Here is a 12,171-nt window from a genome sequence, read left to right on the forward strand (position 1 = left end):
AAAATCTAAATGGAACAACGTGCATTTTTAAAAGGCTTTTTGTACTCAATGTCTAATGTTGATACTGTACTTTAAGCTTGTGGATGGTTTTCAGCTCTGGGTTTTGCAACATTGTAAATGTAATGATTGTAAATACCCTACATATAAACAGCTGTCGTTATTTATCGATGTGTAGGCTGCTTAAATTTACAATGTTTTCATTACATTTAGACAGCAGGCACCTTTAGTGTATATTATTAAACATATCAGTAACTGCTGAAAAGATAAGAAATGGGAAGGAATCACACACCAACAGGCCAACTTTTATTAAAAAGTGTAGAGCAGAAAATGGTACAGGATGCATTGTTTTAAACTGCACAAAGTGGTTTTTAAAACAGCCAATTGTTTTCAAAAAGTCTTAGGGACAACGGCCAATAACTCCCCACTTTGGTGAAGGTATTAATAGAAGTTAGTTGTCAATTATGTTGAAAGAGTACATTTCTTCACTAACTGCAAATGACAGGTATAAGCTAACAGTAAAAAAAATAAAAATAGCCTGGGCATGTATTTTCTTTAATCGCTGAACACAACCGGCGCTTATTTGAGCCAGGCTTCTATTTCCTAATGCACACAGCTTTTCCTCAATAAAATGTTGTAAAGACTACCACACTGTTTGTGACCAGTATAAACATAATAACAAATCCATCACAGATCAGACTAGCAAAGGCTGCATATCAAACACCCCAAATTCACCCTTCAGCAACATTCATTTAATGTAGTTTTTTCTTTTTGGTGGCGACATGGCTAGCAACAATGACAGAATAAAAATAAATAATTAATGCACATGGGAATATCGTAAGGAATTCATTAGACCCGGGAATTCATTTGAAACATGCGTTTATTTGCTGAAACGTGCGCCGATTCACAGCTATTAAAATGAACATGCGGCTGGCAATTTGAGACTCAGCATTTAATTGAAGTTTTATGGTACATATGATTACAATGTGAATGCAAAATGGTTACAATGACTGAAATACAGTTCTTATCCACTAACAAGCACAATACAGTAAGTGAACAAAGAGATAAAAGGTGTACATTTACAGTGCTACGGAATCTAACTGTCTAGATAGGGTTCCCTGGGAAACTGCATTTATAGACCGGTTCAAGAGCACGTCGGCTAAATTGGACCAGTTTCCCAGGGAACCCTGGTATAGTATGTTCCTTCCAATAGTCAGGATACTCAAGACATACATCTTTATAATTCTATATCTTCTCACTTTGGCATCACACCCAAAATATATTGCACTGAATTTACTAAGAGTACACATGGCATTTTTTTATTTTATTAGCTCAGTCTAACAATCACCTCATAGTACAGAAAACTAAATGCATATGAATTAAGTATTTCACAGGCTACGCTTTGGAAGTACAATTCTGTAAAAACAGATGAGTGGGGTAATAAAAACATCAACAGTCAGAGAAATCAAACAATTACAACTAAACCTCAAGGAATGGTTATAAAGATAGACATGATGTAACAACAATATACTTGAAATCAGAACTCTTACAGTGTACAAAGAATGTGACTCAATTAACAGAAACCTACACTGTTAATATGCAAAAACATAAAATACTGATTGTCGAAGGCACTGAAGAGTAAAAAAAAAAGAAGAAAATGTAGAACTACGGGCATCTTCGCAGGCTCAACTGTAAAAAAATAAAAATATCTTTGGACTTTTTCTGAATCAGATACAAAACTGATAATGGTGTGTTCAAACTTCCATTTCACAACTTGTTTTCAATGTTAGCTGTCTATTCTGTCAGTGATAGCAACATAGTTTCTGTTTTATACCACCCAGAAAAACTCTATCCATATCTTAAGTTCGAGAGGGCTACAAATGTCAAGGTCCAGTAGGCTGACACTAGGAACACCCTACCTTCCACAGAGTTGTGCATTTATTAATGAGTAGTATGAGTTTTTTTGTATGACTACATTTACTTGGATATTCAAAAAGTGACAACATATTTCAAACATTAACTCAAGAAACAATTCTATACACATTTCGCCACCATTGTACCGGATTAACCAAAAAAAAAAAAACTCAATTTCATAGTTCATCAATTTGAGTGTAAGTCAAGTTTTTTTGTAATTAAGAGATTTTTTTATAATTAGTCCATTGTGAAGATTGATCATTGATTTATACAATGTTTAAAAAAAATCTCTATTGATGTCAATAAAAAGAGAAATTAAAGTAGTTGTCAAGTGCTCCCTAAATGGTGGAGTGGACAACTTACACGTGTGCCGACTTTGAACATGCAGCCCTCTTCCCCATTTAAGGCACAGACCACTTCACTGGAGTGGACTCACACAACAGGACCACCTGGGTCCTTCTAATATAATCCCCGTGTGAATGAAGGGGTTTCTTTGGTACTTCATTGAAAAAGTGTACCACTTCCTTTCATAATAGATGTACTATTGTTGTTCAACAGGGCTGATGGATAAAAATACAAAAAACTGGTGCAACTCGTCTCTTGGTGGCTTCTTCTAATACAGAAACTCAACCGGCAAGGTGTAGCGATTTCTTGACTATCAACCACTATATATGTAAGATATATACAATGCTATTTGATTTTAGATACCAGTAGTTGAATAACCATATGAGATTTACAAGTATTCTGAGATTTACAAGCAACAAAATTAATATCCCATATTTTCTTTGATGGGTGTTTCAGCCAAATGCCAAACAATGAACTTTTTTAGGGGGCCACTTCACGTATTAACTCACATATCCTTTATGATTTAAATTAAAGGCATCCCATCATGTTTGAAAAAAAGAACTGTAGAATTAATAGTCAAAATGTCTGGGAACCAATCCGTGAAAGCCCAGACACCAATAATCAAATTAACTAGTCGGCCTAAAACTGTATTACAATGGCTGTCAGAGTTTTAGGCATACCATATAATATTTTATACAGTACTTACTAGTGAGCACTAATGCAAGGTAACTGAATATGTAGTGTCAACATGTTTACACAGACAATTATGTTTTATAACAGGTAGAAAGGGTAAAACAAGAATACACTGCTGAAACTGATTAAAATGGGATAAATCAAAGCCCCCTGCTCTGCAGTCACTCACTGGTCCAGCTTGGATGCATTGTCAAGATAGTACACATTCACCAGGTGGCGATTCAGGTGCCGACGGTACTCCACCTCCAAGGGGAAGGTACGGTCGCAGAAAATACACATGTGACTCTTGAGTTCAGTTGGAGTCGGAATCTCTTCTGTGGGAGTTTCAGGGTCATTGGCCAGTTTGCCTGCGGCAGCGGCCAGTCCGTTGAGCCCCGAGTCGTCGCTGCCCTCCGAGGCGCTATCACTGATCTCACTTCCTCCGTCATGGCTGTGGATGCCCTCGTCCTCTTCAGTTTCGGTAGGCTTTCCTCTTGGCCTAGGGAGCTCCAGGGAGGGTGTTGTTGGTGTTGATGGTTCTCCCTGTGGCCGTCTGAAATCGGGAGAGCCGTCAATTTCTGTGGGAGATGGGGACTCGTCTTCAGGAGTAGGAGTTTCCTCTGAATGGTCGGCGACCTTAGCCTGCTCAGTCTGTGGAGTTGTGTCCTGAGATGTAGAGGTATGCATAGCGGGGACAGTCTCCTGGTCAGACGCCTTCTGCTCTCCCTGTAAAACTGTTGGCTGAAGCTTTGTAGCTGGACCCTTTTTGTTTTCAGGGAGGCTAATAGGGGTCTCAATGATGGAACACCCCTTGTTCTCACTGGAAGCCTCGGTCTCTTCATAGCTTGCTTCTGTCTTGTTGCTCTTTTTCACAGTCGAGTTCATAATCTGGTTTGCTGGGTTCTCCTGTTCTGACACTGGGCAAGGCTCAGTCGTCATGCTTTGGCAGATACTGGCTTTTGATTGTGACTTGTGACCAGCCTTGATTTTTAACCGTTTGGCCTTTATGTTGGTGCAGGGCTCCTCAGGAGATTCCTTCATTGATAAGTCCAAGGCCTCTGCAGCCTTTCTCTTTAGCGGCTTCGTCCTGCTCTTCTCTCCCTGTTTTTCCACTGGTGCGTCCAGACTTTGAGGTGCTTTTGCAACAGTCTTATCAACCACTTTCTTAATTTTTTTAGAAGGACTCTTCTTAGATTTTGTTGTGTTTTTGTTCTCTTTTCCTTCACTCTCATTCTTCAGTGTTCCCAGCTGCTCTTTTTTCTCCTTCTCCAGCTTCTTGTTTTCCTCCTTCACTTTCTCCATATTTTCCCTCTCCAGCATGTCTTTCTCTAACGTCTCCTTGACTGATTTCTCCTTCTCAACATCGTCCTCTTCCAAACTCGCCTTTTGAACTTTTTCCACAGTTTCCTTTATTTCACTCTTATCCTGAACACTCGTTTTCCCCTTCATCTGTTTTTTGGGACGTCTCTTAACTTTATAACCTGTGGTTTGAACTGCAGCTGCTGTCTCCTTCAGGGTAACATGCTGCTTTGTATTCTCACTGCTCATCTCTGTACTCTTGCGTTTCAGTGTTACCTTTTTCTCTACCTTGTCCTTTGCCTCTGCCTTGTCCTTTGCCTTTTTAGGTGTCTCTTTGACAGGGGAGACACAACATTTCTTGTGGGTCTTGTCTGTTGCTACACTTTCTGCAGCTTGAAGAGGGCCGGGATTGCTGCTCTTCTTGGTTGAGAGATTGATATGGCTTGATTGTTTATCAGCTCCAGAGATATCTGGTCTCTCCTCCATGTCCTCCTCCTCATCAATTGCAGACAGCTCAAACTTTGCAATTCCATTCACGATGGTGTACTCATCAGCGAATTCATCAGAATCAGGTTTCTTGACACGCAGCTTGACCTTTGACACATCCATTGCAATCTGTGGGCAGCCGGGATGTCTGGATTTGATGTGATACTGCAGGTTACACTTCTTGGATGCGGCGTACTTGCAGACAGGACAAAGGAACTGACGCGGGTTGAGGTGGAGCTCCACATGCTTCTTGTAGTTGCTGCGATCAGCCGTCTTGTATGGACAGTGGGGGCAGCACAGGGGCTTGGGCCCATTGTGAACCTGTCTGGAATGGCGTGTCACCTCATGCTGATTGGCAGCCAGGTAGTTGCAGCGGTCACATTTGAAAGGCCTTTCACCTGTCAAGAAAAGCAATGTGGAAAATGCTCAGGTTACAGACATTTTAACTGATATTAAACTTCAATGGGAACACTGGCTCACATTTCATGCAGGGAAGATGGACCAGAGTAAGGAAAGACAAGCAACAATTACAGGTCGAACACTAAGCATCTCACAGCACGTATCGCAAACCACTTTACCGTTCTTATCCAAAACCATCTGCTCCAGCGAATGCAACAAAGGAGAAAAAGTTGACTATGAGAGGAAAGCAAAACAGAGACCTATATCTATGCACAATCAATTATGTGTGTAATTTCTGCTACATGCTAGAAATATGTACCGTCAGGCTTTTTTGTCATGTAGCCTGTGTTAGACACTCACCCGAGTGGGTTCTCATATGCCTGGTAAGATGGGTCTTCTGGGAGCTTGAGTACTCACAGTACGGACATCGAAAAGGACGCTCCCCTACAGCAGCAAAAACAGAGTTAGCTATACTGTTAAAAACACTCATAACGTTGACCATTAAGTGCATTCTTGGAGTGAAAAGGTTCTGTTTGACATACCTGTGTGGGTGCGGATATGCTGCACGTAGTTGTTCTTACGGTCCGAGAAATAGCAGCACTGGTTGCAGGTGAAGAGCTTACTGGGGAAATGGTTCCTGAGGTGCTTCCTCCAGTGGTACTGGCTGACGGTGGTATAAGTGCAGATGGTGCATTTGTAGACCCTCTGGTCGTCGCCCTCCTTTTCGTGGTGCTTGAGGTGAGCCATGTAATGGTCGTAGCGGTTGGTGTTGTAGCCGCAGCGCTCACAGCGGATCACCCCTTTGTTGTTGGCCCCACCATCACCGTTCTCCACCTCTTGATCTGGTCCCGCTAAAGTCTCTTTTGCCCGTGCCTTATCCCCCTCCACGCGTTTCACCACGATCATCCTATTGGCGCTGTGGATTTGGATGTGGGTTACAAACTCCTCCTCTCGCTGGGCCTGGTAGTTGCAGGGTTTACAGAAGAAGGGTTTCTTCTTCTTAGCTGACTCCATGATCATGCCCAGAGGGGTTGAAGGGGTAAAAGGGGTGGGAGGGCTAGAAGGGCGCTGTTCAGAGGGTTTGGACAGGTCCAGCCCTTCTTCCTCTTCTACTTCATTGTCAATCTCCTCAACCTGGGAAAGGGCCACCCGTGGAGACTCTGGGTAGTCTACAATACACATCTCTCTCTCATGGCTATCGTAACTGTATCTGATGATGTTCTCGTCTTCACTATCGGAGTAGCTGCTGCTGCCGACGGTTTGAAGCTCCATCATCTCCTTCCCTTCTGTTGGATTTTCACAGGCTACGTTGGCGAGCATGACCAGCTGTGGGGCCGGCAGCTCATTCTGTGGAAGCTCAGCCAACCCCTGGGCATCCTCCACCATGGGCATGCCAGCTGAGGTGGCATACATGACCAACCCCATTGGATATACCGTCTGAGAAGCCATGCTGGGAGGGCTGTGGTTGTGGGGGAGGAGAGCAGAACCAGAGGTCATGGTCATTGATCAAACAACTTCAAATAAGATATGTTAAATTACATTTGTTTTCATTACAGAACTAACATTTTTGTAGTAGTAGTCACAGAGAGTATGAGTTTTAACAGGCCTTTAATTCAGGACTTCATCAATCTTTTGAACGTTTATCACATAGGCCACTCAGTCACACATCAGTCCCACGTCATCAAAATGATATGGCTTGCAAGTTTTCCAAGCAACTACCAACCAGGGACATACCATGTAAGTTAATGTCACTGTTCCTTCTCTGAATTAGTCATTTGGTATTCATATCATAGTTGGAAAGTGCAGGATGTTTTTATAATAATCCAGGAATGGTGGACACAATAAAGAAAAAACAAATGTCATCAATCCAAGTGTCAAAATAAATAAAAGGGAAGTATGCTAAACCTATACAATTTCAGAACACTTTCATCATGTAATTGATTCCTTATCTAGATTTATTCATGTCTTCATGCAGTCTGCTGTACATATCAATGTGATGAACCAGTATATAACAGATGACAATGTTGTATCCATTCTTAATTTGTAAAAAATAATATTTATCCAGACTATTTCATACTTAAAATTTAACCAATTAAATAAAAAATAAGAGTTTTTTCCCCCATAAATATATTTAAATGTTTAGCACAAAACTACCAAGAATATTCCACCACTTCTAAATGTATGTTTCATTGTGGACCTACGTCATGTATTTTACTTTAACACAGTGCCTTGGGAAACCCCATAGTGTCCTAGTCCTGTGTTTGCATGCACAGAAATGTGTGTTCGGCCATTTTGAAACAGCACCACCAACTTGGTCGACAGCGCCCAAAAACTACAGTAGCCTGCCCTACATTCTAACTAGTACGCAGAGAAAATAAGAAATGGGTTGTATGATCTCAATGCGAAACAAAATATAGAGTTATAATTGACCTAAATGGTAATGATGACCAAATACGTAAAACAAATAAAAAAATAAACGTTTTACATGTCTTTACTTTCTAACTATGAGACAAAGTGTATATACATACTTTGTCACCGTGCTGGTATTACAATAATCAAACTGAATACAATATGACTTGCAAAATAACATTTATTTGACTGCGTTATAGTCTATGTATAGTTGTAAACAAGGACTTGACCTCAGCAATACAAAGCAGAAAGTTGCAACAAAAAACCTACAGTAAAGGTTTGGGCGTGGAGAAGACAATTATTTATTTAACAAATGGATCGATTGTAGTTAAAACGTACTTTTACCAACAATAGTATTCCACAAATCGCCATGCAAACTTGCCACGACAGGCAGAGAATGTCGCTGTCCAGCAAGGCCCTCAAAACTTCACTCGGAAAACTAGTTTTGCGGAAGAGCAAACTCCGAACAAAACGAGGTTGTTAACTTGTAAACGCTTGAAAAATGTAGCGATAATGAGTGTTGTTCGTTTTACTTTAAAAAAATTGTATATATATATATCACAAATAAAGTTTGGCGTGTAAACACTTAGAAAGTTAAGAACAACGTTATGTTAGCCATGGTCCTGATATTCGTGCTGAAATCAGCCCTGGACAGCGCCTCTCCCTTTCAACAACCCCCACACTGCCTCCATTTTCAAAACTGTTCGTCAAAGTTAGTTTGTTTCACAAATTAAAACAATAGACAACAAATCTGTTAATTCCTAAATTAAACAACTCACCGTATATCTGTATCCACTCCTTGTCGGTATTCGGTCTATATTATCGATGTAATAGTACACAAACTATTCACGGAAGAAGTTTCCACACATTCCTACACATCGGCCTGGCTCCGTCTGTTTGCATGGATGGCTGACGTCAGCGCCAGCTAGTGTTTCTTCCGGGGGCTTCTTCTTTCCAAATCCCAATGTTCCAAATGGCCATACAATCTAGCAATCCGGCTATTATTAATCATTATGAGGTGATTTTTTTTAATTTAGAAACGTTTTTGGCAAAAATGTATTCCTCTTATATATAAATTAAACTAATATTAAACTAATATAGAGTGGGGCAAAAAAGTATTTAGTCAGCCACCAATTGTGCAAGTTCTCCCACTTAAAAAGATGAGAGAGGCCTGTAATTTTCATCATAGGTACACTTCAACTATGACAGACAAAATTAGAAGGAAAAAAATCCAGAAAATCACATTGTAGGATTTTTTATGATTTTATTTGCAAATTATGGGAATTTATTTGCAAATTCCCATTCCTCCTTGCAAAACAGCTCGAGCTCAGTGAGGTTGGATGGAGAGCATTTGTGAACAGCAGTTTTCAGTTCTTTCCACAGATTCTTGATTGGATTCAGGTCTGGACTTTGACTTGGCCATTCTAACACCTGGATATATTTATTTTTGAACCATTCCATTGTAGATTTTGCTTTATGTTTAGGATCATTGTCTTGTTGGAAGACAAATCTCCGTCCCAGTCTCAGGTCTTTTGCAGACTCCATCAGGGTTTCTTCCAGAATGGTCCTGTATTTGGCTCCATCCATCTTCCCATCAATTTTAACCATCTTCCCTGTCCCTGCTGAAGAAAAGCAGGCCCAAACCATGATGCTGCCACCACCATGTTTGACAGTGGGGATGGTGTGTTCAGGGTGATGAGCGGTGTTGCTTTTACGCCAAAAATAATGTTTTGCATTGTTGCCAAAAAGTTCAATTTTGGTTTCATCTGACCAGAGCACCTTCTTCCACATGTTTGGTGTGTCTCCCAGGTGGCTTGTGGCAAACTTTAAACAACACGTTTTATGGATATCTTTAAGAAATGGCTTTCTTCTTGCCACTCTTCCATAAAGGCCAGATTTGTGCAATATACGACTGATTGTTGTCCTATGGACAGAGTCTCCCACCTCAGCTGTAGATCTCTGCAGTTCATCCAGAGTGATCATGGGCCTCTTGGCTGCATCTCTGATCAGTCTTCTCCTTGTATGAGCTGAAAGTTTAGAGGTCTTGGTAGATTTGCAGTGGTCTGATACTCCTTCAATTTCAATATTATCGCTTGCACAGTGCTCCTTGGGATGTTTAAAGCTTGGGAAATATTTTTGTATCCAAATCCGGCTTTAAACTTCTTCACAACAGTATGTCGGACCTGCCTGGTGTGTTCCTTGTTCTTCATGATCCCCTCTGCGCTTTTAACGGACCTCTGAGACTATCACAGTGCAGGTGCATTTATACTGAGACTTGATTACACACAGGTGGATTATATTTATCATCATTAGTCATTTAGGTCAACATTGGATCATTCAGAGATCCTCACTGAACTTCTGGAGAGAGTTTGCTGCACTGAAAGTAAAGGGGCTGAATAATTTTGCACGCCCAATATCTACGTTTTTGATTTGTTAAAAAGTTTGAAATATCCAATAAATGTCGTTCCACTTCATGATTGTGTCCCACTTGTTGTTGATTCTTCACAAAAAAAATACAGTTTTATATCTTTATGTTTGAAGCCTGAAATGTGGCAAAAGGTCGCAAAGTTCGCAAAGTTCGCAAGGCACTGTATATATTACACTGGGGGGCACTGTATATATTACACTGGGGGGCTAACTATCTAGAATGCTCGGAACACCTGCGTGTAATGGAAGAAGGCCGCCAGAAATGTGTAAGCTGCAACTGTGATAAAGCCAGTTTAAACAGTGTACAGTAAGTGTATATTTTGCATTTCTGAAGTTATTTTGATGTGATATGAAAGTAAAGGGCTGTACTGAGAATCAATTCACGTTTAGATGGAGTATTTAGCTGTTTTGGCTGCCAGAGCCAGTCTACCTCTGAAAATAATATGTTAAATCCTTGGACCTTAAGGAGTAACGGTAGGCTCCTTAAGAGTACATATTGGGTTACATACAATGTCTACTGCTATACACATCATTCCCAATAATACAATCACGAATGTAACATTATAATTACATATAAAGACATTTCACAAGTCAAAGTACAACGATTTTTGCATAATTCATGATGTGTTTTAAATCTTCACATTGTCGGCTTCACAACAAACAGTTGACAGCTCCAGCACCCTGATAATGCCACATTATCAGATGGTCTCATGTTTTAATTCACCATACCTGGGTTGGCTGGTCTGGTTATCTCCCCAAAACAGTCCTTAAACATTGTTTACATGATGTGTAATATATACATACAGAATGTGTAGTTTTTAGATCAGTGTAAGGGGAGAAAATAGCTTAATCTTCCTGTTTCTGTGTTTTATTACTTGGTATACTGGGGAAAACCCACACTGACCATGGGGAAAGAGCTATTGCATAAATTCCACAATGCAGGTTTGATTGAATTCTGTCCACACCAATATAATACAATACCTGGATGGGATGGTTCAAGTGATGCCCATCCTTCTGTGTAACCTCTGTATATGGGGAATGTTTCAGGAGAGGATCTACCAGGCCTAAATGCAAAATAAAAAATATAACATGAGAGCAACCCACACAGACTGCATTCTCCAGTCCACAGTGTACTGCTTCACAAAAACTAACTTTGGTCTGTTGGGTCCATGGTTGGGTCCAACGTCTTTTGGAGCATGCCAGGAAGCAGGCTCTAGTCTGGGCAGACATGTGCCCTCACTTGTGAAATTTGGTCTTTGCAACTGTATAGTCATGGGTCTGTTGCAAATAGAGACAGACTTTCAGGTTGATGAAAGTGTTATAAACAACTCAAAGCTTCCAGGTCATGAATTACACCAGAAGCATAGGTACAGGCGAACTTGGGGGAGTTTGCCTGTAAAAATGTAATTGACACACACCAGCTGGTCATGATCAAATAAAAAAACATTAAAAAAAACAACATTTTTGCTAACACAATATTCAAGAGAAACAGAATTATTTATCATGGACACAATGTATCACAACGTATCTTCGTCCTCCACGGGGTGGCGCTTGTATGTTATATTTGACATGGGTACACTGCCTCAATCAACATTTTAACAAAGATTGTTATAATTAAACCAAGATGAACCACAGACTGTCGTTTCAACTCGAAACAAATGAGTCAGTGGGCAGAACAAACAAGAGGTGGGCAGAGCCAAGCTCGAGCTAGAGAGATCCTATTGGTGCGTTCTAGCATATATTAAGTCTACAATACTTAGTGCACTCTGTTCGTAACAGGTTATAGTTTTGGGAATAGAAAACTGTATTGAGATCAAATGTTTTATCGATGAGAAAATTAGCAGAATGTCGAACAAAATCCATCTTGTTCCATCTTCTCCCACGGCCGGCCACTGGGCTTCCTCTCACTATCACATTTGGTAACGTTAGGGAGTCGAAACGCCAAGAGGATGCTTCACATTTATACATACGGTGAAATATCTGTCTCACACAATAGGATTTTTATTCAGATTTGATCAAAACATTTTTTGCGGTTGATTAATTCTATCAATGGAGGTCACATATGTCTTGATCTCATTGTCCAACGAAATAAAGCGTGCTCTTAATTTAGTGCTCCGTTTGAAATCATTGTTACTAACAGACTAAATGTTTCATATTAAAAGGGACAATAACATAAAACCAAAGTTACACTAAATAAACAGTTTAATAACTTTCTACCACATG

The 12,171-nt window shown here is 40.3% G+C and overlaps 1 protein-coding gene across 1 annotated transcript; it reads right to left on the bottom strand.

Annotated features, from left to right (window-relative positions):
* Nucleotides 1–290: 290 nt before the first annotated feature.
* LOC118378569 (RE1-silencing transcription factor B-like) lies at nucleotides 291–8,466 on the bottom strand. The gene is made up of 4 exons (XM_035765554.2): nucleotides 8,301–8,466; nucleotides 5,655–6,571; nucleotides 5,473–5,556; nucleotides 291–5,111 (listed from the first exon to the last, which is right to left on the bottom strand). Exons 2-4 carry the CDS (start codon nucleotides 6,559–6,561, stop codon nucleotides 3,115–3,117), a joined length of 2,988 nt encoding a protein of 995 aa, XP_035621447.1. The 5' UTR covers nucleotides 6,562–6,571; nucleotides 8,301–8,466; the 3' UTR covers nucleotides 291–3,114.
* Between the last annotated feature and the right edge of the window lie 3,705 nt (nucleotides 8,467–12,171).

This window comes from Oncorhynchus keta, chromosome 4, assembly GCF_023373465.1.
Source record: "Oncorhynchus keta strain PuntledgeMale-10-30-2019 chromosome 4, Oket_V2, whole genome shotgun sequence".
NCBI classification, from domain to species: domain Eukaryota; kingdom Metazoa; phylum Chordata; class Actinopteri; order Salmoniformes; family Salmonidae; genus Oncorhynchus; species Oncorhynchus keta.